The sequence below is a fragment of the Xenopus laevis genome, chromosome 8L, assembly GCF_017654675.1.
Source record: "Xenopus laevis strain J_2021 chromosome 8L, Xenopus_laevis_v10.1, whole genome shotgun sequence".
In the NCBI taxonomy this organism is placed as follows: Eukaryota; Metazoa; Chordata; class Amphibia; order Anura; family Pipidae; genus Xenopus; species Xenopus laevis.
Window position 1 is genome coordinate 131,065,558 of NC_054385.1, and position 16,896 is coordinate 131,082,453.

At 41.4% G+C, this 16,896-nt stretch overlaps 1 protein-coding gene across 3 annotated transcripts in view; it reads right to left on the reverse strand.

The window, feature by feature from the left end:
- LOC108699444 (E3 ubiquitin-protein ligase RNF213) overlaps positions 1 to 9,857 on the reverse strand; it is an 85,603-nt gene extending 75,746 nt beyond the window's left edge. The window contains exons 1-3 of one of the 3 annotated variants that reach the window (XM_041573684.1): positions 9,415 to 9,857; positions 1,829 to 1,976; positions 389 to 486 (exon numbers count right to left, since the gene is read on the reverse strand). In XM_041573684.1, coding sequence (XP_041429618.1) covers positions 389 to 486; positions 1,829 to 1,943 — 213 coding nt within the window. In that variant the 5' untranslated portion in view covers positions 1,944 to 1,976; positions 9,415 to 9,857. Of the gene's footprint in view, positions 1 to 388; positions 487 to 1,178; positions 1,265 to 1,828; positions 1,977 to 9,414 lie in introns of those variants that run through there. The other 2 variants (XM_041573683.1, XM_041573685.1) reach the window with 2 other exon arrangements.
- Positions 9,858 to 16,896: the final 7,039 nt, after the last annotated feature.

The window sequence follows — 16,896 nt, forward strand, 5'->3', positions numbered from 1 at the left end:
TAAACTTGAGAGAGCACATTACCCATTTAGTAGGGATGCAACAAATCCAGAATTTGGTTTGGGATTTGACCAAGCCAAAAGGATTCAGCCTTTTTCAGGATATTGATTAGGCCGAATCGAAGTGCCTGGTCAAACCAAATCCAAATAATCACATGACTTTTAATCATACATGTACTTACCCAACATTTTTTTTTTTTTTTTTTATGTGTCACATGGTATAACTAAACAAGTGAAGGTAAAAATACACTAGAATATGAGGAACATCTATTCAGTTCATTCATTATGTTTTACATTTTAGCAGAGCACACATAATCCTTACTGTTCCTTCTATTCTGAAAGCCACATCCTCTTCCTCTAGTGAAAGAGATCTCTCATTTCTCTGACATACCTCATCTGAGACAGTGGTGGAGGCTATTTCAATGCTTGGGGTTTCTCCGTGCTTTGATTTGTTCTCAAAAGTAAGTGCTGGTTTGGTGTCATCATTTCCTATAGATACAGTGAAACTGTTACATATTTGCTTTGCATTGTCAACTAAGAAGAAAGGCTTCACACAACATTTCATTATAATGAGCAAGAGGATAAACAATACCCTGCATTCCACCCTAAGCGTTTGTGATATAAAAATAATAATAAGATGTGAAGCCAAGGAATTTTGCTCAACACAAACTAATTTTATGAGAACAGCCTACATGGAAGTAAATATGACTTCTACTCTAGGTTGGAGAGCAACAAAATAGAAGCGTGAAGTAGGGTGACAGCAAGGACCGTAGCTGCAGGGATCTTAGTAGTGTGGTTACCTTTTACTGATCATGTTTCCATGTATAGGGATTAGGGGATAAGGTATTACAAGTAAAAAAGCACAAATAGAGACCGCTCAAGCTCACCGCTCATCCTCCCCCTGCCAGGTTCTTCAGTGTCCCCATTGTATCACATGACAAACCTGACATAGACTTGACATAGGTTGCTGGACCGAAGACGCCTAACGCATTTCGGGATAAGATCTGATTAAGGGATCTTATCCCAAACGCGTTAGGCCTCTTCTGTCCAGCAACCTGCTACAATAAACCCTGCCCAGAAGTGCAGTCTATGTCAGGTTGTCAGGATTAGGGGATAGACAGATGAAGATTACTTGAGGCTTTGGGTTGTTCTGAAGATATAGTGAAAATTGGTCACTTTACTTATTCCCAACAGCCACAGCCCAAACTTGGATTCCTTGCTTCTTTTTCTTGCTTCCATGTGTTGCACCAAAAGTTGCAGATGGAACCCAGTTTGGAAGCCATAAGCAGGACAGAGGATCCATAAAGAAGTTCTCTAAGGGCCCTAATTACAATCAGTCACTGTATAGGGGGCCCTAAGACAATTTTGTTCTGGGGCGTAGTGAATTCTAGTAATTTCAAGTAATATTTGGAAGAATCATAATTGAACACAAGTATACACCTCTGTTCACGTAGCGGCGCACTCAAAGGTCACAAGAATCGCTCCATTCAAAGGTTTTTATTTAGGTAAAAAACATTACTTTATTAGATAAATCTTGGTATTAAGAACAGCGTCCAAGGTCTGACGCGTTTCGTGTCACTGCACTTCCTGCAAACAATTCTTTGTCATTTTTAAGGAGCTGTAGATTTCTTGAACAAAAAAAAAGTGGACTGTAACAATCAGTCTTGAATGGCTGCATGTCTTGGTAGAGCAAGTTATACTGTTGCACACGTTCTACAACAGCTTTTACCACAACAGCTTCTCACTGATAAAAACATATTAGTATTAAACACCCATTCTATCCTATATTTGGTATCTGTTGAGTTCACCGCTGGATCTCTGAGACAATTACCCGATCTGCTTTGATTTTCTAAAATGGTGACGGGAGGAACCATGCGGTGGCCGCATTCACTGCAGAATTTTGGCGATGAATCTTTTGATTCATGGCCACAGTTCTCACATCTCATCCTTCAGGGTGAAGTTGGCTCCTCAGTAGGAACCTGCAGAAAGGGGGAGGGGGAATAAGTGTTAGCATATTAATTATTTGTTTTTGCACATGCCACAAATCATGCAAGATATAAGACTTTAACCCCCACATGTAATAAAAGGCACTAAGTTTGCCTAGGAGTAGAAACCCATAGCAACCAATAACATCTTTGCTTTTACACAGGTAACCAGTAAATGCTGCCTACTGGTACCTACTACTACTACCTACCTGACTGATACCTACTATGGGTTACTGCACTGTGGCAAACTTAGTGTCTTTTATTACATAACCCCATAAATGTGCTATACAGTCTTTGTATACCATACAATAAACAATAAAACTAAAGCAATTAAAATAGATTTCAGTGAGAAAACCTGATATGTTACAGCCTATGATAAACTATGGGGTTGCCCCCCACCAAGATGGACCCAAACGTGTGATTGAGGGTATCCAGCCTAAAGGTTAGTAATGGTTTTTAATACAGGTATGTGATCCGTTTTCTGGAAACCTGTTATCCAGCTCTGAATTAAAGGTTTCCATCTCCCATAGACTCCATTTTAAGCAAATAATTCTTTAAAAAAAATCCTTTTTTCTGTAATAATAAAAGAGTTGTAGTTGATCCCAACTAAGATATAATTCATCTTACATCCTATTGGGGTTGTTTAATGTTTAATGATTTAATTATTAAAGTATGGTGATTCAAATTATGGAGAGACCCTTAAAGCATAAAAAAAACCCCAGGTCCTGAGAATTCTGGAGAACAGGTCCCATATCTGTACTGCTAGAATCTGTAGGGTAGTTAAGGCAATATTGGTATAAACACTTATTTATACCTCAGAACTTCCTGAAAATATGGTTGAAGGGAAAATGGCGTGTTGGGAATTAGTGCAAAACCATTGCACTTATCCCTGTAAGGGCTCAGGCATAGATCCTGTGTCTGTGTGCTGTAAGCTGTTACCTAGCAACTAGCTGTACAGCGATCTCAGTGCAGCAGGAAGTGACACAGCAGCTAGTGAGTGGCTGGCAGGAAGAGGAAGTCACAGATACTGACATAAGAGAAAAGCCTGGCAGAGAGAACCATACGGTGGACAGAGAGAGAGACCAGAGAGCTGAGAGGCTGCACCACATTCATTTGGATCTGGCTGGCACAGGGAAGCCACATACTGTGCCTGGAGAGACAGAGAGTGTGAAAGGAATCCAGACTGGAGGAACAAACAGCAGGAGATTCCTATCTGAGCATCCAAAGGAGCTGCTAGTCTCACTGTATGACTGACTGTGCTGGACTCGCGTGAAGAGAACGGTTAACATCCAAAGAGGATTTGGAGTGAATATCCTGTTCAAAGGGACAGTACCCTAAAGAAGCGTTGTTTTGTGGAAGGACATTAAGGGCAGAGACACACACTCAGATTCGGGGAGATTTAGTAGCCCAGCGATAAATCGCATTTCCTTCAGAGCAACTAATCTCCCAAACTGCCTCCCGCTGGCTAGAATCTAAATTGCCAGTTGGATAGCACTTGGAGCACTTCGTTTTCCGAAGTTGCTCAGAAGTTTCCTTGTAAGGCAACTTCTGACAATTCAAGAAAACTAAGCGCACCTAGTGCATCCCACTGTGCTAGTAAGTACCAGGTACCCAGTCTCTCCCAATACCACTGCGGAGCGACTCAGGTTTGTCTAGTGCCATCGGATAAGCGCCACACGTGGAGCCTAACACCGACAAAGGGGTGTCGAAAGGGTCAAAGTCTTGAAGGCAATAGCATTGAACTATATAAATTCTCTATAAAAGTAACTGACTATTTTGCTGTAGTTTAACAATAGAAAAATCGCAACAGAGGGGTGATTTGCAACATGAAAGACAGGGTCTCTGTGCTCCAAAATGGAAATGTGTGGCCACCCCCCATGAATTCAGTGTTTAGGTCGACATTTGGAAGTGTAAGTTAAGGAGCTGTGTAGACACGAGCCACAACGAGCCGGTATTTACTACGTGCCCTATGCTAGATGAAGTTTGCTGGAATTTAAGGGCCTCTCCTTTTACAGGAAGCCTCTCCTCCTACTCCCAGGATCACCTGCACCCATTGTCCTTGAAAAAGAAACCCTTTATTTTACTTTGGACCCACAAATCAGTGAAACTAAACCTAGTGCCCAGGCCCAGACTGGCAATCTGTGGGCAGTATGGTTGCCACCTGTCCGGATTCTCAAATGAGGAAATCCAGGCAGAACATTGAAGCTAATGACATGGTGATTAGCAAATCGCAGTTTGCCATGTCATCAGTCCCGCCCCTGACATCATTGGCCCCTCCCCTGATGTCATCAGCCCCGCCCCTCTGGGTAGTTTCCCCAAACTGAAAAGGCGGCAACCCAAATTTGCAGACTGGCAAATGGCAGAGAGGCTGCTGAAAGATGCCATAGACACTCACTATTTATTAGGCTGGTGGGACTATTTTAGTCTCTGTGTACTTGAAATACCACCACCTACTTGGAATCCCAGTTTGGGGCCTTCAAGTACCCATAAGATACACCACCTCCCAGGACAACGACTTCTCACCCTGGCTTGTTATCATCCACCTGATTCCAGATCCAAAGGTCTGTGCTGTAAAGCTGAACTGGTGAAGGTTTTTCAGTATGGGCAAAATTAAGTAAATTATCACTGGTAACATGAACTGATTATTTAAAGATGTTGATTCAAAGAGAAAGAAAAAAGCACCCCACTACTATCAATACTAGTAATTAGTCTCGAAGTTACTCCAGTACTAATTCCACTAACAACCAACTTATGGGAAATCTAACACTGTAGTTGTGCAACAACACCACCTTGACCACCTTAACAAATTAGTAGGTCAGGGTATTAACCCACAATCGCAGGTTAGTGCAATTAATTAAATAAATAAATATATGTCAATGTTTTAAACAGGGCCTTTTAATTCATTCTAAATAACAATTACTTAGTAATTCTATAAAGTGCCAAGTGATAAATAATTAATTAGTAAGTTAATTACATTCAATAAAGTGCTGCGCTAATAATTAGTATTTTTTTTAAAAAAAAAGAAGATCCCGATTGGTTTATAAAAATAGTGAATTAAACAGTAACCTTGTTCTTAAAAATTAAATTATCGGATAAATTATTTCCCAATCAATTCAATTCATGAAGAGAGAAAGATAAGGAGGTGGAGTTGTCCCATCAACTGCTACCTGTTTTTTTCTATCCCTAGGACACCACAAAGATGTAGAAGACAGGGAAACCGGGACTGTGGCCTTGATTATTTAACTTGCCCTAAGCTGTTAAAAGAGCTGACTGAGCCTCAAAAATGCCACAAATCGTCGTTCCCCTTAGAGTTCTCGGTGCAGCAATGCAATAGGAAGGTAGAATAGTTGAATAGAGTGTTGGATTGAATTGGGTAAATTGAAGTAACTGTGTTCACTCTGGGAGCGATGTGGGCCAAATAGCGGGCCGGCTCGAGGACGCTCTCAGGGTTATTTCTGGCTGTGAAATTAGGCAGAAGTTACTACATGTAGGACATAGTAATCCTCTAGTATGGGCATTGATAGCAACTGTGCTTATTAAGGGAGAGGTGTGGGCTGAATAGCGTGCCGGTTCTAAGACGCCTATGGGCTATTTCTGGTAGCGGTAGAAGCCAAGGCACATACGGCCTCACCGATCTACTAAGCGGGATGTTCCCCATTTTCTTTTAGCTCCAAAATAATTAAAGCTTAATTTTTAACTTTGCTCACACTGGAACCTGGCATGTATGGTGGGGTGGTGCAACTTCATGGGTCATTCGTTCCTTTTGTTTTTGATTTACTGCTGATTTACTGTTTCTTGATCCTGCACACCACTATTTTGTTTTCCTATACTATATCCAATGGAGGGTGCTACCCTTGGTAGTTTAATTTATATAAATAAACTGCTGTGTAGCCATGGGGGCAGCCATTCAAGCACAAGATACACAGTAGTGCTTGAATGGCTGCCCCCATGGCTACATAACAGCTTGTTTATGTAAACTATAGTAGTACTTATCTGTTATCTACTGTGTATCCTGTGCTTGGATGGCTGCCCCCATGGCTACACAGAGGCTTGTTTATATAAACTATAGTAGTAATTATCTGTTATCTACTGTGTATCCTGTGCTTGAATGGCTGCACCCATGGCTACACAACAGCTTATTTATATAAACTATAGTAGTACTTATCTGTTATATACTGTGTATCTTGTGCTTGAATGGCTGCCCCCATGGCTACACAACAGCTTATTTATATAAACTATAGTAGTACTTATCTGTTATATACTGTGTATCTTGTGCTTGAATGGCTGCCCCCATGGCTACACAACAGCTTATTTATATAAACTATAGTAGTACTTATCTGTTATCTACTGTGTATCCTGTGCTTGAACGGCTGCCCCCATGGCTACATAGCAGCTTGTTTATATAAACTATAGTAGTAATTATCTGTTATCTACTGTGTATCCTGTGCTTGAATGGTTGCCCCCATGGCTACATAGCAGCTTGTTTATATAAACTATAGTAGTACTTATCTGTTATCTATTGTGTATCTTGTGCTTGAATGGCTGCCCCCATGGCTACACAGCAGCTTATTTATATAAACTATAGTAGTACTTATCTGTTATCTACTGTGTATCCTGTGCTTGAATGACTGCCCCCATGGCTACAATGTAATTCTCCTACCGCACACCTGTAGTTCACCAATCCTGCAGTTGGTGGTGCGTTCCTTCCGTTGACCCAGCCGGGTCCCTTAGCAACCAATGTGTATAAGAAACGGATCCGCACACACGCTGATTAATGCAGTCGGGGAATATCCCCTTTTATTTAGCCACCAAACATCAACGTTTCGGGGGGAACACACACCCCCTTCATCAGGAGACAATTTAACCCAACTTCCCACGCCTTCTTTTCCCATCATGCAACTTGCCACAAAAATGAACCCTTATGTGGAATACAGGAAATTTAACCTATAGAATTCCTTATTCTACTCTTATGTTCATTCATCCGGGTTTTAAACGCTCTGGAAGTCTGTCCCACGTAACATATGAACATTAGAGTAGAATAAGGAATTATAAGCCTGAAGAGAAAAGTTAAGGGGTCACTATAGGTCAGAAAAAAGAGAAAGAAAAAGAGCAATTTAAAAAGGAAACCCTACTGGCGAAACATTTTTTCGAGGCAAAACATAACATTTCACAACTCAGATGGCAAATATTGGAAGTAATACACAGGCAGAAAGGTGAGATAGATAAGAAGTCGTTATTAAGACGGGAGGCCTTTTGGATTTGGCAGCTAAAAACACTCACACCTTAGGGCGTTAACGAGAATTTTAGTTATACATGTTTCTTATTAGAGATAAACTTTTTTTTAACCTTCTTACATGTTTCTATTTTTTACAGATAAGAACTGCTGAATGATCACATATAATATTAAGGGTTATTAGAAAATTGCGAGGGCAGTAGGGTATTATAATATTTATACAACGCATGGATTTTTACAATATGGTGTTTAATGTATGTGAATATTTTTTTTTAAATTTTTTTTTGATACTACATTTTTATATATAATAATTATTGCACTTGAACACTTTAAGATAGAAAAAGATCATTTTGTAACCTGTCTTATCAAAATTGATTGTTTCATTGTATGTTATATATAGGTTAAATTTCCTGTATTCCACATAAGGGTTCATTTTTGTGGCAAGTTGCATGATGGGAAAAGAAGGCGTGGGAAGTTGGGTTTAAATGGGTTACTGCACAAATAATTGTATCCTGATGAAGGGGGTGGGTGTTCCCCCCCGGGTGGGTGTTCCCCCCCGGGTGGGTGTTCCCCCCCCCCGAAACGTTGATGTTTGGTGGCTAAATAAAAGGGGATATTCCCCGACTGCATTAATCAGCGTGTGTGCGGATCCGTTTCTTATACACATTGGCTGCCCCCATGGCTACACAGCAGCTTGTTTATATAAACTATAGTAGTACTTATCTGTTATCTACTGGGTATCCTGTGCTTGAATGGCTGCCCCCATGGCTACACAGCCGCTTGTTTATATAAACTATAGTAGTACTTATCTGTTATCTACTGTGTATCCTGTGCTTGAATGGCTGCCCCCATGGCTACACATCAGCTTGTTTATATAAACTATAGTAGTACTTATCTGTTATCTACTGAGTATCCTGTGCTTGAATGGCTGTCCCCATGGCTACACAGCAGCTTGTTTATATAAACTATAGTAGTACTTATCTGTTATCTACTGTGTATCCTGTGCTTGAATGGCTGTCCCCATGGCTACACAGCAGCTTGTTTATATAAACTATAGTAGTACTTATCTGTTATCTACTGTGTATCCTGTGCTTGAATGTCTGCCCCCATGACTACACAGCAGCTTGTTTATATAAACTATAGTAGTACTTATCTGTTATCTACTGTGTATCCTGTGCTTGAATGACTGCCCCCATGGCTACACAGCAGCTTGTTTATATAAACTATTGTAGTACTTATCTGTTATCTACTGTGTATCCTGTACTTGAATGGCTGCCCCCATGGCTACACAGCAGCTTGTTTATATAAACTATAGTAGTACTTATATGTTATCTACTATGTATCCTGTGCTTGAATGGCTGCCCCCATGGCTACACAGCAGCTTGTTTATATAAACTATAGTAGTACTTATCTGTTATCTACTGTGTATCCTGTGCTTGAATGGCTGCCCCCATGGCTACACAGCAGCTTGTTTATATAAACTATAGTAGTACTTATCTGTTATCTACTGTGTATCCTGTGCTTGAATGGCTGCCCCCATGGCTACACAGCAGCTTGTTTATTTAAACTATAGTAGTACTTATCTGTTATCTACTGTGTATCCTGTGCTTGAATGGCTGTTTAATTTGATGTTACTGTTGCTTTAAGGACAACTGGCACCCAATTTATTTACTCAACCTGTAGTTCTGCAACACCCTGCCTCCAACATACGTGAGGGCCTGTTAATGAGAATGACTATAGTATGGTAGCACTCCATTAATCCATGTCTCTACTATACAGTGTTACCGGTTCTTTGATACAAACACCAAAGCAAATAATAAAGTCATGGGAGCATTTGGCTTGTTTGTACAGAATACACCTGATGTTCTTTGTATCAGCATAATATAAAAAACAAGTTTCAATTACATTACAGAATGTTACAGCTCAAAATATGCAAAAAGAACAGCAAACGTATTTGAAAATAAGACACAACCTGATAAAGAAAATAATGTGGAGCCCAACAGCAATAACTCGACCATTTGTTTTGTTTGGGTGTAGGGGGGTCATCACCTGCGGCTCAAATTCTACAGAAATGTCTATGAAGGCCATAAGTGGAACACGGCCCAGGATTGGCAGAGATACAGAGTATGTTGATAATGACCATGGGACATAGAAATGAATAAGTTCAGCCTGAAACTCCCCTATAACCTCAGCACTTACCTGTGGGTTGTCCAGGCCTGGGATGAGATCCCTGCTGGGGTGTCCAGGCCAAGGATAAGATCCCTGCTGGGGTGTCCAGGCTAAGGATAAGATCCCTGCTGGGTTGTCCAGGCTAAGTATAAGGCTGCTGCCTAGAAAGCTGCTACGTGTGACTATATTCCAGCTCTCTCACTTCTCAGTCTGTTTCTTGCTCAATGAAAAATCTCCACCCTTTAGTTCCTATTCCCTCTCTTTCACTTTCACTCTCACAGCAGCTTTCAGTTTCCCGTAAATTGATGAAAATCAAGAAAAGAAACATGGGTTTTCTTGGAACAAGGGCCTCCTCCATTCCAGTGACACCCGCATTTTATAACCCTTTGTAGCCTTGAATTCCAAAGGTCCCTGAGTATTAGTGTAAAGATAAAGGACAATGATAATTAAAAAAAAAAGCTGTTTGCTGTCAGATAACCCGGGGTTAAATTCCACCCGAATTGAAACATTCAAGTGACAAAAGTAAACAGAAAACAAGATAAACGGGTAATTGAGAGGTTAAAGCAGCTGCTCAGGAATAGATTGTTTGAATTAGGTGCAGGGTACAGACAGCAGCTTTGACAGACAGATTGCCAGGAATTGTCATGTTATATAAAGGCACATTACCCTAATATAATGTCTCTCTTCTCTCTCTCCCTCCCACCTTCTCTCTGTCTCTGTATATTTCCCCCTTTCCCTCCATCCTTCTCCCCCTTTCTTTTCACCCTTTTCTTTTAACTTTAAAGGAAAAGTAAACCTTTAAAATAAGTGAACGTCACATTGATAAAGGGGCTATTCTAAGCACTTTTCTCATTTCAATTCATTATTGATTTATTTATATTTTCAAAATATTAAGGGATACATGTGCTGTTAATACGGTCCTTTAATTACAAATCCTATAAAGGATATGTCAACTCTGAATACAACTTAATGAATTATATTAATTAATGTGTAAATGTATTAAAATCACTTGCTTGTCCAAGCACTTTTTCAATTTACTTTATTTTTTTTCTAGACCATTTTGGACTATTTTAAATGTTTAATATAATGAATTTTGTAACAACAACAACCACTCTGCCTAATGGCCATTTTGTCGGACTGTGTAGGATCAGCAAAAACACATTAACTACGAGTCTGGGATGTTGCTCTCCCTACTAGAGACTAGAGATGGGTAAGATGACTCTTCTAACATCACAGCAGCATGACAGCAGTCTAAAACAGTCTATATCAGTGATCCCCCAACAAGTGACTCACCAGCAACATGTTACTCACCAACCCCTTGATGCTCCCAGTGGCCTCAAAACAGGTGCTAATTTTTGGATTCCTGACATGGAGTCAAGTTTGTTTGCATAAAAAACAGCTGTACTGCCAAACAGAGTGTCCTGTAGGCCGATAGGCCACACAGGGGCTACCAAATTGCCAATCACAGCCCTTATTTGGTGTCCCCAGGGACTTTTTCAGGCTTGTGTTGCTCCCCAACTCTTTTTATATCGAAATGTTGCTCATGGATATAAACGGGGTGAGGATCCCTGGTCTATATCTTGGAAACAAAAGAGAACAAATAGTGTAAATGACAAAAGTGTGGAGGCAGGCATTCTGGGTAATTGTACATTAAGTTGTGTAGGGACCCTGAGGTTTAGGTATGGTTTGCTCAGGCAGTTCCCCTATATAGTTCGGACACCTAAGTGGTCCTTTGATCTACCCGGGCAGCTATGTCCCTTCTCCTGGGTCCGTTGTAGTTTAAGGTTTGCCCAGTAGGTGGCAGCGTTTAAAGAAGCACTAAAGCAGTAGGCTAGAAATATTGTACATTATGGTTTGGGCTTCTGTACCAGCCCAAGGCAACCACAGCCCTTTAGCAGTAAAGATCTGTGTCTCCAAAGATGCCCCAGTAGCTCCCCATCTTCTTTTCTGCTGATTCACTGCACATGCTCTGTGCTGCTGTCACTTACTGAGCTTAGGGAGCCACTCACAATATACAGTACACATAGAATAGAAATGTCACAATATAAGGCTGATTAGTAATTAATACACATAATTACTACATGGCAGCACAGAAACCAGTGCAATTAGCATCAGATTTTAAAGGAGAACTAAACTCTAAAAATGAATAGGCTAAAAATGCCATATTTTATAGAGTGAACTTATTGCACGAGGCTAAAGTTCCAGCTTGTCAATAGCAGCAATGATCCAGGACTTCAAACTTGTCACAGGGGGTCACCATCTTGGAAAGTGTCTGAGGCAGCACACAGACCATCCTGAAATAGTGGGTCAAGGCAAGAGATACAAAATGCCAATATTTACTTAAATATATATACCAGATTGGTAAGTCTTTAATATGTCATAAATATGATTCATTTTGGGGGTATAGTTTTCCTTTAAGTGCACTCAAGGATGTGTTTTCAAGCCTAACACTCAAAAAATATTTAGAGACCCCAATCCATACACAAAATGATCAGCTGCAGATTTGCTGAAGTTATACATTAGTCGGGCTCCCAAAAGGCAGCTGAAAATGAATGCAATGAATGGCAGGAAGGCCTTATAGAATGTTTTATCTGTGTTCTTTGTTGGTACGGCTCTAGGAACCTGCTTATACATTAAGTTCTTGGGTTTGTCTATCAGCAGTCTGTTTAGTTTATAGCAGTTACTCATGGGTAGAACCTCATTCTTACAAGATAAAAGGGAATTCCAAGAAATATTCAGGCTTCTGGCTGTATTATTGGATTTGTGTCCCAGAATGCCTTGTTTTGTAAAGATTTCCAAGTTGTTCTTGGTAGCTGGGGAAAATAAGGCCTAGCAACCAGACAGCGATTACAACTACAAGGCTGTTACAGGGCAAAATACAGAGCAGCACTGGGGTCCCTGTTTGGATTTGAGCCAGGGAACTACCTGCAAGGAGTGTGTATGTTCTCCTGGTGTCCATGTGGGTTTAACAATTTCAAAAAGTCACTGAGTTTATTTTTCATCATCATTTATTTATATAGCGCTGTCAAGATACGCAGTTCTTTACTGCAGTTATAGCAAACAGGGAATAAATGGTGGATAACAGACAAGGATTACAGAATACAATGGGGTTAGAAGGACCTAGAGATTAGAGTTTACAAACTAAAGGTTAGGGTACAATTGAGACATTAGGATTATATAAACATTTTGTCATTTTTGATACAGCAATGATAAATTAAGGTACAACGAATAGGCCTCTTTAAACAGGTGGGTCTTTAAGGAGCGCTTGAAAGTTTGGAAGGAAGGAGAAAGTCTGACAGCTTGTGGCAGAGAGTTCCAGAGAAAAGCAGAAGCCCGAGAGAAGTCTTGTAGGTGAGAATGGGCAGAAGTGATCAGAGGAGAAGTGAGGCGAAGATCAGAAGCAGAGCGTAGGTTTCGTGAAGGAGAGTATTTGGAGATTAGAGATGAAATATAGGGAGGGGTTTCATTATTAAGGGCCTTGAATGTGAGTGTAAGTAATTTGAATTTGATTCTAGAAGAGATTGGGAGCCAGTGAAGGGACATACATATGGGAGCAGCTGATGTTGAGCGGTGAGATAGATGAATGAGTCTAGCGGCCGCGTTTAGAACAGATTGGAGTTGTGAAAGGTGACTTGTTGGAATACCTGTGAGGAGTAAGTTGCAGTAATCAAGGCGGGAGATGATGAGAGACTGAATGAGTGTTTTAGTTGATTCTGAACTGAGATAGGGTCGTATTCGAGCAATGTTGCGCAGTTGAATACGGCAAGATTTTGCAAGTGTTTGAATGTGTGGTGAAAAAGACAGATGAGAGTCTAAGATGACTCCTAGGCAGCCTGTGTGGTGGAATGAAAGGTGGTGTTGTTTACTGTGAGTGATATCTGAGGGACAGGGGAAGATCTTGGAGGAAATATAATGAGTTCTGTTTTAGAAAGGTTCAGTTTCAGGTGGCGCTGTGACATCCAGGAGGAGACAGCAGAGAGACAGTCTGTGACTTGGGAAAGGACAGAATTAGAAAGATCAGGAGTAGACAAGTAGAGTTGGGTGTCATCAGCATAAAGGTGATACTGAGGTCCAAATGACTGAATACGTTTTCCTAGTGAAGTTGTATAGAGCGAGAACAGCAGGGGGCCAAGAACAGAGCCTTGAGGAACTCCAACAGAGAGTGGGAAAGTAGTAGAAGTAGAGTTAGAGAAGGAAACTTTAAAGGAACGGTCAGACAGATAAGATGTAAACCATGAAAGAGCAGTGTCCCGAATGCCAGATGAGTGTAGAATGTCAAGGAGGAGTGTGTGGTCAACTGTGTCAAAGGCTGCAGAGAGATCTAGTAGGATTAGAATGGAATAGTGACCTTTAGACTTTGCCAATAGAAGATCATTGGTTACTTTGGTGAGTGCAGTTTCAGTCGAGTGTGATGGGTGGAAGCCAGATTGCAAGGGGTCGAGGAGGGAGTTGTGAGTCAGATGCTGGATCAGGCGTTTGTAAACAAGCCTTTCTAGTAATTTGGATGCGAATGGAAGAAGGGAGACCGGTCGATAGTTAGTGGGAGAGCTGGGATCAAGGGAAGGTTTTTTGAGGATAGGAGTGATTAGTGCTTGTTTGTATAATGAAGGAAAGGTACCAGTAGAGAGTGAAAGATTAAATAGGTGGGTAAGTGCAGGAGAGAGTGTATCAGAGATTGGGTGGAGGAGGCGAGAGGGTATGGGGTCAAGGGAACAGGTGGTGGGTTTTGAGCAGGCTAGAAGTTTGCTAACTTCATCTAGAGTTGTAGGGGTGAAGGAGTGCAAAGTAGATGTGAGTGGACTGCACGTTGGTCTGAGATTGTTGTCGGACGGTATGCTCAGCCTAATGAGATCGATTTTTTCATTAAAGAAATGAGCAAGGTCTTGGGCGGTAACATTGATAGGTGGAGGGGGTGGAGGGGGGCATAGGAGTGAGTTAAATGTGGCAAACAGCTGCTGTGGTTTGGAGGACATAGTAGATAAGAGAAGTATTGTTCTTTGGCTAATGATAGAGCTCGGTTATAGCAGGAGAGTATGAATTTGAAGTGGATGAAGTCAGGATCAGTTTGTGACTTTCTCCACCGTCGCTCAGCTGATCTACTACATCTTCTGAGGTACCGAGTTACACTAGTGTGCCAGGGTTGGGGTTTAGCTGGCCGGCTGTGACGGGTGGTAGAAGGTGCAAGGGAGTCAAGTTCTGTTGAAAGGGCATCGTTGTAGAGAGAAGCTGCCATATTGGGACAGGAGAGAGTATTAATATGAGATATGGATTGTGCTGATACTGTTGATAATTGTTGTGGTTCAAAGGCATTAAGGTTTCTGTACGTGTGGGTAGAGAGAGATGGTTGTGAAGGTGCAGAAGAAAGCAGTATCTGAAAGGAGAGTAGATGATGGTCAGACAGAGGGTAGGGAGAGTTAATTAAGTTGGATGGGCAGCATGAGTGGCGGAATATAAGGTCAAGAGCATGACCCTCGATGTGGGTAGGGGAGTCGGTCCACTGAGAGAGACCAAATGAAGCTGTTAGAGAGAGAAGTTTAGAGGTGGCAGCAGAAGCAGAGTTGTCAATGGGGATGTTGAAGTCCCCTAAAATGAGAGCAGGTGTCTCACTGGAGAGAAAGTATGGAAGCCAGGCAGCAAACTGATCCAAGAAGGTGGAGTAGGGACCAGGGGGGCGATATATGACAGCAACATACAGAGAGATTGGAGAAAACAAACGTATGCTGTGGACTTCAAAAGAAGTGAAGGAGAGAGAAGTCGGTGTAGTTAGATTTTGAAACCTACATTCAGGCACGTTTCAGGGGCTGCTGCCGCCTGAGGCAGCAGCCCCAATGCCGCCCCTCCTCCTGCTCCGCTCTTCTAACTACCAGCGTCGGAGCGGGTGGAGGAGGGGCCGCATCGCTAGTGCAGTGAGCGCTATTGCGCTCGCTGCGCTAGAAGAGCCGAATTTCCGTTTTTTAAAACGGAAATTCGGCTCTTAAAGTTACCAGAGGCGGCTTTTTGCCGCCCCTGGTAACTGGCCGCTCCGTGTCGCCTGAGGCAAGATTCTCACCTTGCCTCATGGCCGGAGCGGCCCTGCCTACATTTGGGGGAGAGAAGAAATCCCACCCTACCGCCATGACGGCCATCCGGTCTAGGAGTGTGAGTAAGTGAGAAGCCTCCATAGCAGAGGCAGCAGGTGAAGCAGTGTCTGAGGGGGAGAGCCATGTTTCAGTGATTGCAAGAAGGTGAAGGGATTTAGCTATAAAGAGGTCATGGACTGCTGTTAGTTTATTGCAGATTGACCGTGCGTTCCAGAGGCACATGAGAAAGGCAGGGAGGGTGCTGGTTTTATGTGAATAAGGTTTGCAATATTAGAAGTGCGCAAAGTCTGAGAGACTGGAAAAGACCTTGTTGAATGCCTGAGAGTAGGAATAAGTGAGGGTACAAATGAGTGAGTTGGACCAGGGTTTGGGGAGATATCCCCAGCTGCAAGTAACAGTAATAATGAGAGTGAGACAAGGTGTGACCTAGATTTGACAGTGCGAGCAGTGTATTGTTTGATGGGATGAGAGGGGATAATAGATTTAACAATACAAGATAGTGTGCTTAGATTGAGAGAGGGTGATGGGAGCAGTGAAGAGGAGATTTCAATTTCCGGATAGTTTGATGGATGTTGGAGTGCAGAGGATATATGCAGAAGTATAGAGGAGAGAGAGAAAAAGAAGGCAATCAAATTAAACATAGTTAGACAGTATAATCCGGCTTATCTTGTTGATTGAAGAATTGATGAGCAGTGATGTCCAATGTTTGCTTGGAGATTCCAGTCCAACTCTGATCCAACTGCTGTCCAACTCTATCTAACTATATATGTTGTTCTTAAACTTTCTGTACTTGAACTTGATGGACTTAAGTTGCTAAATCTGCCATGCTCACCCCTGCTATGCTTCCCCTACAAATGTAGACTTAGATTGTATTTTTGCTTTTGCTGGAGGTGTCACAGATGTAAAACAGAGTCAGTCTTTCAATATTGTAAGAACACATCTCTTGCTGCTAATGACTTATATAAAACACACACATAGTCCCTTGCAATATTAAGGGGTAGATTTATTAAGTATTGAATAATAAATTAAAATTTTCGAAAATGATTTTTGGTCTAAACTCTAAATTGTAAATTATCCAAACTCTATTTGAATTTGAATTTCGAGACAAACCTATACCCTGGAAATAATTTGAATTTGACTATTCGCCAACTTAAACCTGCCGAGTTCATGTATAAGTCAATGGGAGAAGTCCAGTGACCAATTTGGAGATGTTATTAGCCTTCCTGACATTTGCGTTTTTTTTCAGAGATAAAATTCAATTTGAGTTTTCAGGTCAGTAATATTCTTTCAAGTTTTAGATATTCAATTTTTTTTCTCCCAATCACATTTTGAGTATATTTGAAATGTATTAGAGTTAAAAAAAAAAAACTCACATGAATTCGAAAATTTGACCTTTGACATATGGGCCTCCCCATGTTTGGCCATGTTTGAC